This window comes from Sardina pilchardus, chromosome 6 (genome assembly GCF_963854185.1).
Source record: "Sardina pilchardus chromosome 6, fSarPil1.1, whole genome shotgun sequence".
NCBI classification, from domain to species: Eukaryota; Metazoa; Chordata; class Actinopteri; order Clupeiformes; family Clupeidae; genus Sardina; species Sardina pilchardus.
In genome coordinates, this window is record NC_084999.1 from 19796660 (window position 1) to 19818438 (window position 21779).

The 21779-nt window shown below is 41.3% G+C and overlaps 2 protein-coding genes across 2 annotated transcripts; one reads left to right on the forward strand and one right to left on the reverse strand.

Annotated features, from left to right (window-relative positions):
• The first annotated feature begins 1342 nt into the window (after window positions 1–1342).
• LOC134083387 (dendritic cell-specific transmembrane protein) lies at window positions 1343–3571 on the forward strand. The gene is made up of 3 exons (XM_062539715.1): window positions 1343–2392; window positions 2957–3286; window positions 3448–3571. The coding sequence occupies exons 1-3, from the start codon at window positions 1343–1345 to the stop codon at window positions 3496–3498; spliced, it is 1431 nt and encodes a 476-aa protein (XP_062395699.1). The 3' UTR covers window positions 3499–3571.
• Window positions 3572–6858: 3287 nt separating this feature from the next.
• On the reverse strand, window positions 6859–21023 carry dpys (dihydropyrimidinase). Its single transcript, XM_062538920.1, has 10 exons — window positions 20636–21023; window positions 16508–16666; window positions 16080–16259; window positions 14142–14331; window positions 13671–13827; window positions 12838–12979; window positions 12343–12485; window positions 8700–8907; window positions 8208–8300; window positions 6859–7689 (listed from the first exon to the last, which is right to left on the reverse strand). Exons 1-9 carry the CDS (start codon window positions 20885–20887, stop codon window positions 8223–8225), a joined length of 1509 nt encoding a protein of 502 aa, XP_062394904.1. The 5' UTR covers window positions 20888–21023; the 3' UTR covers window positions 6859–7689; window positions 8208–8222.
• Between the last annotated feature and the right edge of the window lie 756 nt (window positions 21024–21779).

Genomic DNA, 21779 nt, shown 5'->3' on the forward strand with positions numbered 1-21779 from the left:
TGAGTGGAGTACAGCTGGCAATGAACATGCACATTGAACATTGGAAAAGTGTTTTCCAATGTATCCACAGCCACACCTTAAACATCACCACTGAGATGAACAACATAACTATATTCCCAGCTCACAGCCAATATGAAATATACAACTTCTCAGTTGAGAGAGGCTCCTCTCAAAACCATGGACTAAGTAGGACCAAAGATCCTGCTCCGCTTTAACCCTCTCTGGTAGGGCTTCTGTATATCTCATCATCAGAATGTGCAGAGATCTTTGATGTGCTGAATATTCTGTTATTGTACAGCATGTTACCCTACATTACAGTAACTGGCACAGTAAGTTTAACAACGGTGTCCACTGACAATGTCAAAAATAGATATGACATTATATACAGTAGATAATTTATGATATATTTAATTATTTTGCTTAGGATATCATGAGCAGATTACTAAAGCATGTTATTTCATTAAGAAAGTTGAAGCTAAGTCTTTCATAAAACAAAAGAGGACAAGACATACTAAACAAGAAGGAACAAATACCCCACACACTACTTCCTTAGTACAAATGATGGAGTATTTACAAATGCTTCTCTACTTTGACGACACCTTAGTATTCTATACCTTATTTGGTACATACCCCAATGCTGCGTAGAACCAATGTTAAATGACAAATTGGGTCACCCTCTCTCTCATGTCACGTGTTTTTTATTGTCTTGAGTTCCATTGCTGGAGATTCTCATGCACTGCACGTGAACGCACGTCTGTGGTGTGGTTTTAAATTTGCGACATAACTCATGCCTGTGATGAGTAAGCGTGGTTTGTCTGAGATGCAGAAGAGCAGCACAGCACTTCTGCTTACTGCATTTGGACACAAAGTCAAGAGCACCATCAGGTAACACAGGGTTTCTGCTTCTTTTATGCCTATTGTTTTGTCTGACATTTAGTAGATATCTCACTGACAAATCACAGACAGAGTTGGCTTTCTCTTTATTAAGCACAGAGTGCAATTTAAATATGATTATGTTTACTGAACTGCCATTCAGACTGCTATTCAAAATCTGCCATCAAGATTGATTCTAAGAGTCAGAGTCAATACTAAGGGATTACGTTTCTTTATGACTGATAACAGTATTTCCATTCAGCTTAAAAAACAGGAGTACAAGTAGGCCTATATCCAAGTATCTTTTTAATCTTTTTCTTTCCCTTAACTTCTTCCTTCACTTAGTAGCCTAATCTGCACAATCTATTTTTTTTTTTTTTTTTAAATGTAAGTGGTCCCCACACGAATGACTTAGGGGCCATTTGTTCTATTCTCTCACTTAAATGTGTTTATACTGTAGACACTGACCATGAGGATCCCTGGTGCTCAGCTGAAGGAGACCTTGCGTCAGGTCTGGTGTGGTACAGTTCAGCTCTTCACAGCTGACTCCCCCGACAGCCGGAGGGACAAGCTGCTTCTCTCCGTCGCCTGCCTCGCCCTGAGCGTCTTCCTGTCATGCCTGCTCTTCATTGGTCTACGCTACTCTCTAAAGTATGAGGTCGAGGTGTCTGCTGGAATGGCGGTTGCTTTTGCCATAGGTTCTACTGTAGCCTTGTCCGTGTCGCACTGCGTCCGCTGTTTTGCCGTGCTGGTCCTCATCTCCTGCGGCCTGAAGCAGACGCGGAACGTCCTTATCGCTGCCGGAACGAGTTTGGTGATCTTGTGGAACGTGGAGAACACACTGGAGAACCTCCGGGGACTGGCCAAGAGTCTGCTCTGCAACCTGGAGGCCAAGAAAGTCCTGGTGGACCTGGCGCCGCTCAGCAACTACGTGCGGATGCTCAAATGGGTCGGGGGCCAGCTCAAGCACTTCACCGACTTCGGCTTTATGTCCGTCGTGCCGGAGTTCAAGCTGAAGGCCTCGGTCGACTCGGTGGAGTTCACGCAGAAGGTGTCCGAGGCCAAGCGTGTGCTGAACCAGACGGCCACGTCCGCCCTGGCCTCCATGAACGCGGCCGCCTCCGTGGCCCAGAAGCTTCTACCAGCGCTGGGCATCCTTCTGCTCGTGCTCCTCACCGCCCGCTACGTGAAGAAGTACCGCACGGACAGGGCCTTCCAGAACATCTTCGTCACCAAAGCCCTGCTGAGGTACGACGAGCAGCAGAGGGCCCAGGGCAGGCCCTCCATTTTCCCACTGAGGGAGAACGAGAAGAAGCGCTACGTCGCCATTCCGTCTGCCCGTCCTTCTGCCAAGGAGGGAAAGGTCATTTTGAGATTCGCCATGCCAGTCTTGACCAACCTGCTTATCTGGCTGTTCTTCATTGGCATCGACGCACTGGTGTATTGGATCATAGCGGTGCTTCGCACTCGACTAGAGGAGCTGGAACCGTTTCAGGTCCCTGTGATCATGCATATAAAGGTAAGTGCAGGTGAGAAGGACATGATGTAACCTCAAGTCTTGGACTGATGGAGGAATTGAAGATAAAAGGATAAAGTGGATTCTTATCGCAATACTGTACCAACTTTGTCAACTCATTGAGAAGATGGTAGAGCTACTTAATTGTGTAGATACCTTTGACTTTAATGTCCGTGAGAGGAGATTTCTAAGGTGTTAACAGGCATATCTGAGCCATCTGGCCATTGCCAAGGAATCCGTATAGGCGACAACAATATGATTGTACACATGAATATTGAGTGTCCTTTATTTAAACTATTCCAGCTGGATGAGCTGTGTGTTATAGGAATGTCTTCTGCCAATGTGCACATGCCATATATAGCTTTGTGTTTGCTGTGTGCTTTGGATTGACCATTTGACAAAAGGGATCTAGCTTCTTAATGATAAAAAGATGATGGAAGTTCATGTCAGAATCTCAAGACCAAATCACAGAGCTGTATAAATGTGGGGGCTATGTATCAATCAATGAGTCATGAGAGTATCCATCTCTCTTTCACAATGATGACATGGCATGTCTCTGTCTTTCAGGAGGACAAAGCCTTCATCGGGATCCCACTCGGTGTGGACAAAGACAGGCAGGACTACTCTTACAATATCACCCTCTTTGAAAAAAAGTGTCTGCCAGAGCCCAAGCTGCTGGTGTACTCCACCGCTCCCCTGGCCGTTATTCTCACCCTGCTGGTGTGCCTCAGTCTCGTGTCGGCCAAACTCACCCAGCTCCGGCTGTTTGTGTCCGAGCACTTCTTCTCGGAACACGCCGAGGCTCGAGCCCAGCACCTGCATGAGAAGATCCTGAGGAAGAGGTCCAAGAGCAAGTTGGAGAAGCTGAAAGGAGAGCTGGCGACACTGGTCAAGCAGGTCTGTTTCTTTCTTTTGCCTTTCAGTAGTAGTTGTTGTTGTTGTTGTCGTTTTTTTTAACTTGAAGGCATTTCTCCTTTAACCCATTACTCTAGTTGACCACTAATGCTTCTGACATATTCCCCAGCTCATTTCCCCTTTCTTCTTCCTTCTTTTCCCAGGCACAGTTTTGGTGTCCGATCATATTTGGACAACAGCAAGACCATTTTTAACCCCTGGCCTGACTCAGGCATGAGTAAAGCTACAGTAAGTGGCGTGTATGGTCAGTGTTGTACGTTCTGCCTCTACATTAGATTGCAACAATGTTAAACAGATAGCATTATTCCTGGTTGAATGTTGCAAGTTGTGGCAGGCTAACAAGTGCCTTGTGAAATCACAGAAAACGTGAAGTTGAAAAGCAGAAGCTCAGTGATGGATAGACATGAAAACTATATTTACTATATTTATGGATCAATGATGAACTCTGGATGGGGAAGAAATCCCCTTTTAAAATGACTCTTCATTTTAAAGCTGCAATGTCCTGCTGAGAAAAGCACATTGGATAGTAAATGGATGTGAGAGCTACAGTAGCTATATTGCAGAAACAGTATCACTGTTTGCAACAGATGTATGCATTTGGCCTCTCCATGTGCCCTTTTCATGACTTTATGAACCCCTAAATCAAGCCTGATTCTGTACTGATGTCACCTCACTGGATTTTATTGACGTGTATCTCAACTCAACTCAACTCAACTCAAAGATGCTTCACTGGCATGACAATAAGGTACTTGCATTGCCAAAGCAATCACACAGAAGAATGTGTGGAAAACATGAAACAAGTGTCACTTAGGTTATGACATAGTGACATATATTTTTCTGCCAAGGCAGCTGAAGGTCCCTCCCCTGTGAGGACAGTCATAGTTGGTTTTAAATGTATGGGTTTGTTTTATTATTATTTTTAATTTAATCCTCTACACTTTTCACAGTGAAGAAGAAAGTTCTCCTCCATCTCAACTTTTCTGTCTACCTGTGTCCACTGCAAGGGTGTGGTCACTGAGTGTATATTGGTCAGGATTCGCCTCTGCTTTGTACTTCTGACAGAGACAAGATACTCTGCCAATTTGTAATCTCATTTTAGGCTTACATAGAATTTCATTCTACTTTGGCTTGTAGTTGGGTTTCTCCAATGCTCAAAATAGTATTCTTTTGCTTGATGATTTTATTGACACAAATTTGTGGTTTGGAAGCACTGTTGATCTGAATGTGTTATGTATTCGATTTTGTGACAGAGTTAGTGAGTTACTGTAGTTAGTTAGCTTCAGTACCAGCTGGCAGAGGGCACCCTTTCTGGGTTCAGTTCCTGGGTTTTTAATGCCTCAAACTGGCGTCTCTCTCTCTCTCTCTCTCTCTCTCTCTCTCCCTCTCTCTCTGACATACACATTTCTGCGATTATGAATCACGATTATGGTTGGTTACACCATTTTCGGTTTCACCAGTAATTGGCTTTATGACAGAACAGGAGTGAGTTACTGTAGCGAATACAACTTACTTATAACTAGGGCTGGGCAACGATTAACATTTTTAATCGTGATTAATCGCATGATTTCCCTGATTAATCATGATTAATCGCATTATTATACGCAAAACTCAACAATGAATTCAAAAGTAATATATGGCACATATTTATTTTAAATGTGCTGCCATATGAACGCAAGTGCCATAGCATTTTTTCTGCAAACATCTAACATCAGCATTTTGTTTATACAGTAGCAGTTAAATAAATTATTTAGTTTAGGCTAAATCTCAACTTACACAATGTAATCAAAAGAAATACAAATTTAAAGCTTGTTGTACACACTTTTTTGGTGCGTGTAGATATTTCCATAATACTTGTTGTAATAAGCCTAGCCTGGTATAATGTCAAAATTATTTTTTTTATTTAGGCCTATTAGGGTGGGTGATATGGGCAAAAAATAATATCTTGATATTTTTTGTGATTTTGACTATAACGATAATTAGTCAATATCCTTTGACTAAAAATGTTTTTTTTAAAAAAATGTTTTTTAAAAGTCTGAGTTACTTTACAGCTCATTATTTCTGAGTAGCAACATTACTATTATAATCAATTACCAACCTACTTTCTAACCAAATCAACCAATGCATTGTCACTCTATGACACATTTGTAATTCTGCCCCCTCTTGTGTGTGTGGTAATGATGAAGTCAACCAGCTACATTAGAATAGATGGATATAGGGCTAACCAATTTCCCAAGGGAAACTCTGATGCTGAAATTCTTTTCAAACTTTTACTGTAAAACTAAGCAGAACAACAGAGTACATTTCAGTTATTTCCTTCAATGTTTTGTTAGAGTGCAGTCACGTAGGCTATCATTCCAAGTTACAGAATTATACTAATGCGTTAGCTTATGGCTAATGTCTATGAGAAATCCCATAGAAATGCTAACGGTTAGCATAATCGATGAAATTAGATATTTAGAGCGAACTTCAGTCCATTTACAGCTTGGGCTACATAGGAAGATGTCTTTGTTTACAACTGAATATTAAAATACTCAAGGCTAATGTTTTCTTTCCATACAACAACGTTACCATGTAGGAAAAAACGACTGTTAACTTATCAATGCCAATTGAACACAGTAGCCGCAAATCCAGCGCAAAACATAAACATTAGACGTGCCTGTGACAACGTGCACCGTGAACATGTGACTTGCACTTGTCCTGCTGCAGCCAGTGCTTTCTCTCACTTCTGTTGCACATCTCCTGATTTCGTGAATGTAGGCTATGGAATTTCAATGCGTGATGAGACGCCTGTGACCAGCCTGTGAGCAACAGACTTTTACAGTATAAAATAAATAATAAATGTTAATGCGCGATAAAATAATTGTCGGCGTTAGGCCTAAATGATTGATGAGTTAACGTGATATTAACGAGTTAACGTGCCCAGCCCTACTTATAACATGTAATACAGTCTCTCTGATTATGAGTCTCAGCACATACAGTATCCATAATGTGAATTTGTAATACATTTTGTAATACTTTCATCAAGCTTTCCAATAAAATATTTGTACCTCACAAATGCAATGTTTATGTTGATGAACAATGAACTGTTATATTATACACCAACTTGAATATGACTGTTAACTCATTTGGGTGTCTCTAGGCAATCGTCTAGGTTTACAAAACGCTTTTGCACACCTCTTTTGTAGGGACAGGTGCGTCGGAATAGGTTACCCAGTTAAACTAGTGAAAGAAAATCCCGCACACCGTCCATTACGCATGTATATTTATTTACAACATTTCGGTCATAGATCTTCCTCAGGTGAATTCACAAGTTTATCTTGGCAATGGTCTGCCATGAGGGGCAGTCCTCATTTACTTAAATGTTACAGTGCAAGCTACAGTGTGCATAGCTACAGTATACATCACATAATTTTCCAAGTCAGTGTTTCCTATGAAAAGCAGTCATCGTTTTCTTATAACTTCACACTGCAACATTTATGTTTTTTCTAGATAAACTTCAGCAGAATGCATAATATTGCCATGTAGGCACATGCAGATAATTCACACAAGACTCATCGATAAACACTTATATTTATTTCAGTTTTCAAAATATCCTGTTCCAGGAAAAAAATATCCAAGACTGAACATTTTTTTTTTGTCCAAATTGTCTGTTGATAATTCCTTGTACAGTATTATTACTGTGTAACACTTTCTGAAAGTTATTTCTTGATGTCATTGGAGGCTGCTGATGCCACCCCATCCTAACAGATAAAACTATATAAACATGCTGATACTGACTGCCCCCACTGCCAGTCAGAAGAGGAGAGGACATGAACAACTGTAGCTCAGGTGGCAGGAAGGGATTTTTTAAATGCTAATTTGACTGTGAATGTGTGGTATAGATAAGAACCTAAAGCCTACATTCGGCGAGGACGACCTACTGAGATAAGGAGGATTTAGGTAATGGTGTTCCTGTGAGGGCCTTGTCTCTGGAGAGAGGCATGTTAACTACACTGTAGAGGACATCCTGAGTGTAGCCTGCAGCCACCAGCCAGCCCCACTGTAGGGGGAAAACTATGGAGACCCTGCTAGATTTTGTTGCAATACAAAGTTGTCATTATTTAATGTGAAATGTTAAACATGACAAAGCGAATATTTCATTTAACCTTACTCTAAAATACAGTCTGCTTAACTACAACAATATACACATTTTCACGCATGAAATATTTATTCTGTATGTGTTTCTTATGATGGTAGGTTGGAATGACTTTTTATACACTCAATGCCGTCAGCTCTGAAGAATACTTGTGAATAATAAGTGTGTTTTCTTTGGTTGAAAGTTGAAGAAAATCTTTTCAAGTGAGGAGCAATCCTTTTTCTGCGTTCTCCCTTTCAATCCTTTTGACCTGAAATGTACAGTAAAACAACATATCCAGTCACCAAAATTTGATGATTGCAAAAGGCTTTCAAAATAACTGCTGGACTGGGAAATATATCACAGACTATTTCTAATTAGCCACACAAGGCGACATACATATTGTCCTTTAAAACAATCCCAGTTTACTTCCCTCTTCAAAAACACGTCAATACCTCGATGATTCTGTCTGCATGTATTGGTTTGGAAATAGTCACAATGTTCAAAACGTGCACAGAAAAAGACAGCACACCAGAGCATCTCAAACTGAAGGTGGCAGCTCTGTTAAGCACTAGCGTGCCAGGATGAGAGCCAGGGTGTTCAAATCTATAAAGAGCTGAAGCAGTTGATAAAAAAAAGAGAGACAAGCCTTGTCACCTCTGATATCAGCCAATGCTCATCATGACTGGGAGACCATTCTGACAACTTGGACATGGGCCCAGATTTGACTGATGAAGTGTTACTCTTGTGTTATATTAGAGAGTGCGCAAGACACTTCATTCGCTTTACCTGTGAGTTTTGCCCTCAGGCTTTCCCATTAGATGCTAAAGATATGACTTCTCCGCAATAAGGCTCCCTGCTCACTGCAAGAGGCGTTCCCACCTGAGGAGAAAGTTCAAATGAACTAATTATTATCACAGAATTACACATTACAAATCATTATTGATATCAATCACCATAGATCTTTACATTGGAAAAGGACCAGTGTTGTACACTGCACTTGGCACAGAGGGCAGATGTGTTTCATTGTTATTGCAGTATCAGAAAAGCTCAGAGTGCTACTTTGCAGTCCTCTGCAGATATTGACTTCACAACAAAGGTGCTCTTTTGTGGAGGGCGTGAAAGAGACACGCTACTCTGTTGCACTTTTTTATGTCTTTTTAAAGTCACTTTAGACAAAAAGTGTCACATAGTGTGACTATAAAATGGTCTTCATATGGTGATGACATGGCACTGGATTTCAATCGGTTACAAGATGGCCAACTGATGGTACCCACTGACCTCCTCTCTCTGATTCACCCTCTTGTACACAAACTCGGCGAAGGGTTTTCGGGGGATGAAGCGACCCTCTCCCGGACTGGTCAGCACCTTCCCATTGTCATATACCACCTTCCCTCTGGAGATAGTGACCACGGGAACGCCGTGACACACCATGCCCTCGAAGATGTTGTAGTCCACGGCCTGATGGTGGGTCTTGGCAGAGATGGTCCTGGAGGGCAAAAGACTCGGCTTCAGCAAATTCAGATAATAGCGACAACATTTATTGTTTTTTTTTTACAACTGCAACAACAAAACAACGATGAATCATTGTCTCTCTGACATCAGGTCCCACCTAAAAGGCAGGCGTTCACAATGCAAACGTGCCGAACAAATGGAACTGACAAAAGTTTTTGCATATGTGTGTGTTGAAGGTGTTGTGTAAGCCTTTTCCAGTCATGCTGGATCAGCATAGTAATATGAATAAAAAATAAACAAACAAACAAACTGCAGCACCAACATTTTGTCTATGAGCAAAAGATGTCTGCCTCTGAGAAAGCATAATACATAAAAATTATAGGTTGATACTGAAATGACAGGAACCCATTTTAGATTTTCATTACCAAAATGCAGCGATGGAAAAATCTTACAGACAGCAAATGGCTGAAATACATCTTTGAGATCAGCTCTTCAGTAAAAAAAATATATATAAATGTGTATGGTGCTGTATGCTTGCCGATTGCATAATGAAATGATACATTTTACTAAAGGGCCACTTGGGCTTTACTTAAAGGAACATGCTGACTTTCGGGGAAATTTGTTGTCTATCAGCCCCTTCCAGTGAATTATGCTAAGCTAACAGTGTCAGACTGGGTTATTGCATGCAAAAAAGAACAGGAGGTTAATGTGCCCCCTTATCTATCTCTAGATGGCAGATGGTAGATGGCAAATAAGATAAGTTGGTGTGTATCTTCAAAGAAAGAATTACTGGCATAGGTAATAGTCATAGCATTCTGAAATGGTCTTGAGTGATCTTACATAAGACTTCAATCCACATTATAACTAGCCTTCAGGTCTTGTTCAATTGGAGAGGGGAAAAGCTTAGTTTCATCTAAAGCTCTCCAGGCTCCAAGAATCAAAGGGAAACATCCATTGCATAATTCTGCAAGGACAGGAGTGCCTTTGATTCCACATACAGTCATTACGAAGAGGGTGGGCAATTAACTGTTCCTTGCCACGACTGGACTCACCACCAGCCTCATCAAATGCAAAGCAGGGTATCTACACTACGGGGCTAATGACCACCAAAGGGGTCAACGAGACATTTCTCCCAACTCAACCGTAGAGAGCATCCTGAGGCACTGAGACCCTTCCTTTCTTCTCCAAATTTGGCAAATTGTAAGAGTTCTGGGCCAAACGCATCAATGCTAGACACGAGAAAAAGTCAGGACTTTTCTAAACAATGCCCTGAAAATACTCTTTTTTTCCTTCAGGCTTCATGCAGATGTAACCTAACACCTGAACTTGATATGACCGTGCAAAACCGTTAGTTCCTTTTAATTTGAAATATCTGCATTCTTATTCAGGGTCAACTCAGAGGAGTTGAAGATGGTGTCTGTGGAAAAAGGAATTCCCATCCCAGGCAGTATATTTCCTTCTGAGTTGATGAAATGATGGAATGCCTTAAACTGCCATTCAAAGAGGTACATCCAAACCAACTGACACATCAGCTTTTTGTTTCTGACACATGTCTTTCCTTGAGTTTATCAGCAAATCACTCTGAAATTATTTATCATATACTACTCCACATCTGGCATAGACTTTCATGTATTTTCACTTGTTTACGTGCACCTGCTGTGGCAATATGTGTGCTGCAGAGAAAAAGAGGGAATGTCCGCATACCGGAGTTAAGCTCCAATTTCTTTAGTTTTTTTCAGTGAAGCATACAGTATACTAGCCATACCCCGGGATTCTCATTATTGTCTTTTCTCGCACACACATCACACATGTTGTCAGTGTTAAGTATGCTATTCGGACCAACCTGCCAAATGACAGTTTGTGATTAAATTGTTAGAGATAATTTTGAACGGGGCGATGGTTTAGGTGTTTGATCAGTCATCAGCACTTGAGATAAGATAAGATAAGATAAGATAAGATGAGCCTTTATTGTCTCCAAGGTGGAGAGTGAGTTTACAGATTAGACAAAAAAGACAAAACATACATTAACACAAAGAGCAAGAGGTTAGTTAGCACCAACAATACAGCGACATGTAGACATAAATAAAAAGCACTTTTCTATCGATAACTTTCAATCAACTCACTGTCGTCCGGAAGCTGCTAGAGTTAAGTCTGTTTCCCACTCTGTGTTTACTTACAAACGAGATATGAGCGCTGGGTCCCTATACGGGCGTTGGATGCAGTGGTGCCTGAGCTGGCTGTACCCTGTGTGTGGGCCACGTCACTGGGCCCAGCGGAGGACGCCGCGCCTGGAGGCGCTCAGCCCTGATTCAGCAGCAGCAGCAGCAGCACAGGGAGCGGAGCTGCTCTGGGGTTATATAACATAACAACCATGGGACTCACTAGTGCAGCTCCTATATTCACTCCCCATCTCCCTCACTCACACAGGCAGGCAGGCAGGCAGGCAGGCTATATTGGCTACTGTAACACCACAGTGCAGTGTGTAGTGCAGTGTGTGTGTGTGTGTGTGTGTGTGTGTGTGTGTGTGCAATGTGTGTGCAATGCGTGTGTGTGTGTGCGTGTGCGTGTGCGTGTGCGCGCGCGCTCGCGTGTGTGTGTGTGTGTGTGTGTATCGTAAGCGAGATCATGCACATATCCATGCCTTCAACTTGGACACTATCTGTGTCAAACATCCATATCTGTGAGCAGGCATGACTGTACAGTATAAGACCAGAATACTGTACAGTGCGTAAGACTGAAGATGTTAGAAATACAGCACGGGATTGTTAGGATTGTTCCTATCAGTTCACCGACGCATGACATCACCGCATGACCTAGAGCTGCAGTCTATGATCCTGCCACAAGCCTCTGACAATGTGATGGGGGAACAGTGCGCTCCAGATCAGCTACGGGAGCTCATCGCAATTCTAAAGCCGGATGATGCGTCATCATGTCACATTTTATGTGTTCTGAGAGAGTGTATCTTTTGCCTTTAGATTTGTCCTTCTATACAATCTGGGCTGCTTTTACCATAACTGAAGTGAGTTCTATTATTGTAATTGTAACAACCACCGTGTGATTAACAAACATAATTATGGTTAGTTATTAAAGCAATCATGGCATGGTTTGTTTGCATTAATACATATGCTATAAACAAAGGATGATGCATTGTACGCCACTATTGGCATAATAATATTTCTGACAGTGCGAACAGGACCCGAACACGAGGAGGAATGATGGAGTGTTACAGCACCATTAAGAGCAAAATAAGAAATGGGGAGAAACATTAAAATGTCAAGAATAAAGTGGAAATGTCAGGAATAAAGTCAAAATACCATGTCAAAAATAAGGTTGAAATGTTCTTATGTAGCACTAGTTCAACGTTACTCAATCAATCATATTATATCAATATAATTCTCCCACCGTACGGAGTCTCGAGTGCTATGCTGAGGAAACTACAGTATGCACTTTGTGGCATATGGTCTTTTACCTGGTGGCCTTTGGATCCCATATGACCAGGTCTGCATCTGAACCGGGGGCAATTCGCCCTTTTTGAGGGTAAAGGTTGAAGATTTTTGCAGCGTTCGTGCTGGTAACAGCCACAAATCGATTTTCATCCATTTTCCCACTATGCTGAGGAAAGTAAACAGCAGGGGGAAAAAAGTTCAGTTCAGTTCAGTCTGTCAGTGCACCTTGAACTAGTGGTCTAAAGGACAGAGTGGATCTTTGTGAGCTACAGCCTAGATACACAGAACCTGCTTTTCACCCGGAAAAGTGTAAAGCATATAACTAATATAAAATGATAAAATAGGTTGGCATAAAGCATGAACATTGCATCGTTTGGACAAAACTTCACACAAGTTTATCACTGCAATTAGCAGGTTAAGAACTCTTCATTTTGTCCATTTTTCCCAGTCTCAAGTGCACCAATCAGGCAGACATATCAGTTAGACAGCCAGAGCCAGCTATAAATATGAACACTGACCACTCCTTTCTCCCAGATGACTGACATCCTGTCTTCCACACCGTTCACCCCGTTGGGGATTTTGGTGAAATCGTCTTTTCCAAGAGCTTTCTGGCAGAGGGAGAATGTGCAGTTGTCTGTGCCAGTTACGCTCAAATCATCACTGTCAGAGGAAGAGTTAAAAATGAATTAAAGATCTGTGTTCATATTCAATAAAATATTGCTTTAGCAAAGGCGCTTACTGAACTCAGTGAGCTCCCTTGAGAGATGTTTATGTTTATAGAATTTAGCAGATGCTTTTGTCTGATGAGACTAACAGTATACAGGATTAACTCTAGTCATTACTCAAAAATAATGGTTTGAAATAAAGTTGAAAGCCTACATTAAAGGTGAACTATGCAAGTCTTTCAGCTTAATTTGCTTTAACTGATCAGCTTCAGAGTAATTGGAATGGTTATTTGACTTATTTTGGGTTGAATGATGGCTGCCTCGCTTCCCCCTAGCGCCTGTGAGCGGAAAAACCACGCTTGCAAGTTTGTGCCACCAGATTCTGACAAACAGACAAACAGAAAGTCTCGCAGCCTCGCGATCATGCTCATGAAAAGGCAGACTGACCGATTAAGGAGTGTTGTAAAAAATACACACTAAAGCTGTAGGGGACGCAAAAAACGTCAAAATAGCGAAGAAATCGCCAAACCTGCATAGTTCCTCTTTAAACATTACTATAATATCAATAATTGGAGTTTTCATATTAGCAAAAAAAGATGCTGCATATTCACTTACTGTACATAAGTATACACACATATTAATAAATGTAATGTTTTCCTGAAAAGTCCTAAAGAGAGTTCACCTACTTGGCCAGCAGGTCCATCAGGTAGCCTGGGGTGCTGGGGTCAGGTCTGAGGGGGGGCCCCATCACAAAGGAGGCTGCGTGGGACCAGTCTTGGTGCCAGTAGTGGGTACCGTCAGTGCCCAGACCCGCTGCTATGGGCTCCCCAAACACCACACGCCCTGCACAGACCACCAGGGAGAGGGAGAGAGGGAAACCGAGTCCGTGTGGAACAAGTTGGTCAGACATACAGTATTTCCCATTTGAAAGAGGATAATAACATGCACACTCTGTACTCTAGCTTGTATGTGTATGGAAGTTCTGTACTAGGGGTGTTATGAGTCTCTGCTCTGAACCACAAGATGATCTAACCCACTGACTACCAAGTTCTCTCTCTCTCTTTCTTTCTTTCTCTCTCTATATCTCTCTCTCTCTTTCTCTCACACACACACACGCACGCACACGCACACACACACACACACACTAAAACACTGACCGCTCCGGCGGGCACCGGCCACCACTCTGGCAGCGGACTTGCTCATGACGTGGACCACGTAGAGGGGGCAGTTGACGGCGTGGGCGATGGTGATGGCTCTCTGCGTGGCCTCCGCCTCCACATCCTCAGGCCGACACAGCTCATGGCCCTCCGGCCCCGTGATGCCCAGGGCCAGCATCCGCTTGGCACCCTACACAGAGACACACACACACACACACACACACACACACATATACACACAAACATACAAGCACACGCGCGCACGCACACACACACACACACACACACACAAGCACACGCGCGCATGCACACACACACACACACACACACACACACACACACACACACACACACACACACACACACACACACACCCGCATGAATACACCCATATGCACCGATATCTGTTCGTGCAGAAAAATGTTTCTGAATGTCATGATGAACAGGAAAATCATTAATGTGAACAACTTAGTCACCAACCAACAAAAGAACATATATGTCCAAATGCACGCATCAAAAATGACTAAACCAATTATAAAGGCACTTCTGACACTTCTGTTTTTACATAACAATCGTGCCATGAGAACATTTTTGTAGAAGCAGCAGTAAGAGCAGGACATCCAGAGAAAAAGCTTTCGTAGAAAGTGTTCACTGAAGCATTCTTGTCTGGTTGCAATTGCAGCAGCATGTTAATTTGCTGCCCTCTTGTGGTAGTTTTGTCAAACTGAATTATGAAGAATAAGTTGGTTTCATACAGTGTTGGTAATTTAAATAATAGATTGAATTCATACATACATGAATGAGTGAGTGAAAACATTAATGACTGAGCACTGTACAGATAAACTGATCTTAATAAACAGACTTTAAAAGTTAAACATTAAAACAACACCAACAAACACACGGCACTAGGGCTACTCAGGTCAGTGAGTCACCTTGGAGGGTAGGGCAGGGCTAATTTTTCAGGGGGGGGGGGGGCAAATTAGAGCAAATACTCTGACTCTGAGATCTACCCTGAGATTTGAGCCAAGACTGAGAGATGTTGTAATGGGATATTATACTCTTATGTTTACTTTCAGTGGCCATGAACACGGATGGACGGACAGCCTAGACGGACCACTAGCCTACTCCTGATAAGGCTATGTGTCTTTGGTGGTACTTTGCCTGGCATTCATGAAACTGCCTGTTCAAAGGGCAAATTCCTGTGAAGACCTACCCACTAATCCATACTTTTAAAGATATATTTCCTTCACATTTACATTATCACGTTAATTGGGTTTGGCTTTAACTCGTCTTTCATGACTTATGTAGAACTGCTGGATCTGTAGATGTGTTCTGAGAGATCTGTGTGTTCTTGTTCAGGTGAATTTCCACTCTGATCAACACAGAAGTTAATGACTTACTATTGGATTCCATGACCTCACAAGCACTTTTGTGAAAGACCATCAAAATCAGGATGACACTGCACACTGACTTGTCTCATTTTGGCAGCTACAGATGAATAAATTACATCAAAATACACTCTAGTTTTGTAATGGCTGATGTGTGTAGAGAACCTGGTTTTATTACTTAGAATTTCACAATTATATGTGGTCTCTAACTCTGAGGATAACGAACAACAATGCATAACTGATTGATCAGTTAGGCTACTTATTGACCACCCAACTGATTTAATAACGGTAACCTAGACAACACACACACACAGGCAAACACCTGTGTACCTGCTACTATGTGTCTGTGGCCCCACAAAATGGAAAATATTTTGGATATCAAGACCATGTTCAGATTCAAATTTCAATTTCAATTGCATTTCCTTTTCACTTATAGAGTGCCAAAACATACTGTAACACGTCTCACTGTGCTTTACAGAGTGTAAAACATTCAGAGCGAGCCCATGAGCAACATGATATAAATAAATAAGTTAAATATAAATATTCTCACCTCAGCGATCAAGTCTCCATTCTCTGCATGGACCTGGGCTATGGCACCGATCTCTTTACACTGGGAGAAGGCTGAATACAGCTCATCGTCCTGAAGCATGAACACTCCCTTATAGGCCATGAACATTTTGAAAGAGTTGACACCTTTCTCGCGAACAAGTGTTTCCATTTCCTTTTTGACCTATAATACAAACATGCACATGCATGAGCAAAACTATGATGTCTGGACACAATGAAAATCACAGTGACCAAAGAACTGATCAATAAATTAAATATTGAGGTAAAAGTAAGTTAAATTGTGCAGCCTTACTGGTGTTTACATAATATGACCAGAGTGTGTGTGCGTGTGTGTGCGCGTGTGTGCGTGTGTGTGTGCGTGTGTGCGTGCGTGCGTGCGTGCGTGCGTGCGTGCGTGTGTCTGAGACATACAGACTCATCCCACCAGGTGACGGCCACATGGAGGGAGTAGTCGCAGCAGACTTTGGGGTCGGCCGTGCTTCTCCACTTCTCGTAGGCCTCCAGGAGAGAAGCTCCCTTCTGGGGGATGACAAAGTCCAGGATCATGGTGGTTCCCCCCGCCACAGCAGCCTAATAGAACGCAGCAAAAATAGGCCATTTAATCTAGGCCTAATGAAAAGTAACAGGATTGGATTGTACAGTATTAATCAGAATAGTATTAATGCAAAAAATATATATTTTTTAATACTGTATATTGTAAGGTTCTGAGAAGAGAAAGAGAAAGTTCTTGTCTTCTTCTAACCTTTGTTTTAATAGACGTGTGGTAGCCTTATGAAAGAGTGTAATGTCGTAGCCTTTCACAGCCATATGCAATTCTATTCAGAATTTTGTGGGCAGGGTTAAATTTGGGCTGGCTTCCAGGCCAGTAATTGCACACATCATGGGCAAAAATTTTTTGCTGATTTAAGCTATTCTGAATCATCCTAAAATGTCCATTCTCAGAAAGAAAGTATGTGATTGCAAACACCTGCAAATGCCAACATACAAATCACACTAACTAAGAATTTAATTAATGTAAATGTTTTTACGAGGATTGACTTTATCATTTAACCCAAAAGGGAACTGTGTTTTCTATGGCATTACAGAGTTGTACTTGCTGCAGTGCATGAAAATGCACTATACCGTTATCCGTCTTCTTCCTCTTCTTCTTCTGACCAAAATCTCTCTAATTCAACCGCTTAACATACTGTATCATCTTTGTTCAAACTTTGTAACATAGGTCTTGAATATGACGCCTGTGTAAAAACATCCATTAATCAATCTGCCTATCAACATCCATACACTGTTTACATTCAACTCTTAAACAATACTGTACTCACTCTCAGGCTTTAAGCATAATTTGGCTCTCTTAAGATTACAGATCATTTTAAACTATTTCCTCTGCCCACAACTGTTTCAAAATAAAAATCCTCACTACAATAATTCACTATTAGATCATTTAACCATTTAAACCACTCAACTATTTAACTGTTCAGCCATTCAAACTGTCAGTTATCATGAACTATGCATCCAGACTATATTAAACCACCACCACCTACAGTACCTACAACAAACATAGAAACCATTGAAATAAAGCATCTATGCCAGTTTCCAAAACCATTGTAACTATCTCCACATTATCCGTTTTAACACTGTATTTTACATTGTGTATTATGCAAATAGGCTATGTTTTGAATTACATTTCCTACTTTTTTTTCTCATTTTGAATTAAACACGTTTGTCACATACATCATCATGTTCTATTTCAATACTACATTACATCTATATTCTATAACATAGGGTTTGCATAATTCAACCATCCTTGTGAACCCACTCTAACTTCCTCTGTTGCTATAGAGAGATTTTGAGAGGGAGTTGCCTAAGACGTGTCAGGAACAGCTGCCAATGCAAAGTTTAATCTTGATTCTAGCACTAACCAGAAATACTAAACCACTACCAGTAATTATTTCATACAGTACCCTCCTGAATTATTGGCACCTTAAAGTTGACTAAAAACAAATAATATAATATTTTAGTGATTTATCGTAATCTCAAGTATGAGGGAAAATACAACCCTGAAAGGAAGCAAATTTATTCTGAGAAAAAGAAAAATCTCATAAATAAATAAATATGTTTAACAAAATCGAATATTGGCACCCTTGCTTGAAATAGCTTCTTATACCTCCCTTTGACAATGAAACAGTTCATAATATTCTCCTACGACACCCTGTGAAGTTGGTGTCGGAATAACTTTTAACCTTTAGTTAACCCTTAGGTAACCTTAGGTCACGAGTGCATGAGAACTGGTGTGCCTGGTACGTGTGGAAATGTACTGGTTGAAGGGATGAAGAGTTGCGTCTAATATCTGTGGTATGTCTTCTATGTCTCCTGAGGAGTGTCGAAACTTGTGTCTGGTTGTGTTGAGATAGTGTGAGGCCAGGGGAGAGAGCGGTCGTGGTTTCAGGACCATGGCCGGCGCCTCCCCAGTTATTGAGCTCAGGACTGGCCTGGAAAACATGCCACAGATAGCAGTTGTTTGGGATACAACCTTGTGGGTTAACTTAGTGACAACAGTATGGCATACCATAGGGGGAGATGTCATGGTCAAGCCTATAAGAAGTGTATCTTTTTATTGTATCATTAGACTGCGTCTGTAAGCCAAGCAACGTAGGTCTCCGGTGCCGTGAATAAAGCTCCCTGAGAATTCTGGCTAACTGCTGACTCTACCTGAGATGAATCCTGCAGTTTTGTTTGGAGGTATTTAAGATATTTAAGACAATTCGTCTATACAAAATTTCTCCAATTCATCCAGATTCCTAGGTCCACATTTGTGTAATCTACTCTTTGACTCGTCCCACTGGTTTTCTAAGGACTTTAAATCAGGGGACTGAGATGACAATGGCAGAAGCTTGATTTTGCGTTCAGTAACCCATTTTTATTTGGATCTGGACATTTATTTTGGTTCATTGATCAGATGAATGATCCAATCATGATCCACTTTTAGTGTCTTGGCAGACCTTGACAGATTTTCATTGAAAATGTTTTTCTTGGGGTTCATGATGCCATACAATTTAATAATGTTCCCAAGGCCCAAGGGAATAAACAGCCCCACAATATCACAGTCCCTCCACCATAGTTCTCATTAGGCATAGGGTTCTTTTCAGTATAATCATCCTCATGTACGCCAAACCAACCTCAAGTGTTTCTTGCCAAAGAGCACAATTTTCAATTCATTTGACAATAGACCACAATTCCAGGCAAAGTCATTGTACCATTCTGTAACTCCTGCCATTTACATTAAGTAAATGTCCTCTAAATAATCGATAAGCAGAGAGGTCACTTTTGAAGATTGGAGACTTGGTGACCCCCAAGATGATACCATTTTCCGCAACTCTCCAATGGTGGTTCTTATGGAATGTTTTGCTTTTTTGTTAAAACTATTTACTTCTTAGAGATTCCCCTTTTTCTCAGAAAAAAATTGCTTCCCCTCAAGGTTGTACTTTGCCTCATTGTGAGATCAAATCACCAAAATATTGTTTTTTTATGCCTGTACAGTACATCATTATGCATATTAGCAAGATATTAGCCAGAATAAACTAGAATGAGACTTGAGAAAACTAAATTGTGTTGCCTGCTTTACTGATAGGATGCATTCGTTCAAGTAAAGCAGCCAGGGAACTATTAGATTTAAATACATGTGTGTTGCAGAACAGGTTTTATGTGATGTTTGCTATCTTCCATGGTTAACTAGAGTAAAACTGTGAACCAGAGATATGATGTGGGAATGGCCTTGTGTGAAGCTGTTTTAACCTTTGGACGGTGGTTTCATGTCAATGTTCATAGTACTCATAGAAGTCTGAGGTGCAAGTTATCAATAACCACTGCAGTGTTCTAGACACAAAACGATTGCATTTAAGAAAGTATTTTAAACAGCAGTGTATAACAGTGTGTTTAAAATCAGAGACTGTTTAGATGAACTACATTAAAAATGCTGGACCCAGTCAGAACTCAATGCAATATAAGTCATAACTTTTTTTTATATATTCACCTTTATTTCTAAAGACAAATGCAGTCTTCCTCAAAATGATGATGACTACAGTATTACACAATTTGACTTTGCTGCTTTTTGTTGGATTGGTTATGTGGTTTACCTTTCTCGTCAAGATACCCCAGGGTTCGACCAGTATTCAAACGATCAACAAATGCGTCTGAATTGCACGAGCAATTAAAATTCCCATGTCACCTACCACATGATCTTCAAGGAACGTACTGTAAGTGGGTTTCATCAGGTCCCTTTCCACAATGACACAGATGTATAAAATCAAGCATCTAGATTACGAATGCAGACTGCATGGTGCGTGATCTGTGGAAAGGGACCTGATCAAACCCATGAATAGAAGATGCAACATAGGCTACATTGATTTAGTTCTACATGTTCAATCAAACTGGGATTTGACACAACTTCGAAAGTGAAAGGAAATTGTGTAAAGTGATTGAGCCCTATGATTTGAATATAGACCAAGCATAGACTTGCCATCAACCATTTTACTTTGCCTTTACCTTTGTCCCGATGTGAAAATCATCCACAGCTTTCGTACCCATAAATGCCAACTCCATATGAGTGTGAGTATCAATGCCACCGGGTAACACCAATTTGTCCCGGGCATCAATAACCCGCACATTGCCGGGTAAATGCAGATTTAATCCGACCGCCACAATCTTCCCGTCTTCAACATAGACATCAGCCAGCTGGCTCACTTCTTCGTTAACAATTTTTCCACCTTTGATAAGAATTCCATTTGGGCTAGCCATACTTCCTTGTTGTTAATTTAGCCAAACTATGTGATAACCTACGAAGTGTGGGTACGTGCGGAAGACTTGTATCAACTTGTTAGCTCATATGTTGGGTATGTGGAAAACAAACCACCAAGTTATTGCAAAACCTGCCCCTGCTCAAAGCATGTGGACATATAGCCCCAGGTGGTGCTGAAGCACTTTGACCTCTGACTGAAGTATAGGCTACCCTTTTTTACCAAATATAAAACATGGAGTTAAATTTTTCCTCTTTTATGAGCGAGCAGTAGAACAATTTGAGCGCAGAAAACAGTTTTAAACAAGTACATAACTTATATTTGAGGACAAATGAAATGTGACGTGAAAATGAAAACGACGTGATGAAAGTTAGTGTTAATTGAGCGAACAGGAATCTATGTTGTGCTCCACAAATGATTTTGTGTATTTGCTAAGATAGTAGCCTGTGTGGAAAAACAGCCCCCTTTCACTCAGTTTCACATTGGCTCATATTTAAAGCGTGTGCCACCGCTCGCTCTGGAGATCTCTCTTGCGCTCGTTCAACTTCATCTGTCCGCTCGCTCAAGACAGCAGGGGATTCATGGTTGAAAATGGTTGAAATCAGAATCTTAACAATAATCACGGTATGCAGTCATCTAAAAAAGGCTGCCCTGGCGGCTGAAGTCCGCAGCTGTCATTTACTGTCAGTGGCAAACCGGTTTGTCTGGTTTTGCGTGATTAGAACACAGAATAGTTAGGCTGGGTAAACCCTGCCTGATCTGCTGCCGGCGGTTTGGATTTCGCTCTGCAGCTCAGGCTGAAAACCTGCACATCTATCTCACCTGCTTCCTGTCCACGTTTGCAGAGTCCTTATCCAAAAGGGGCACCCGGATCGTTGGACTATCCAAATGCG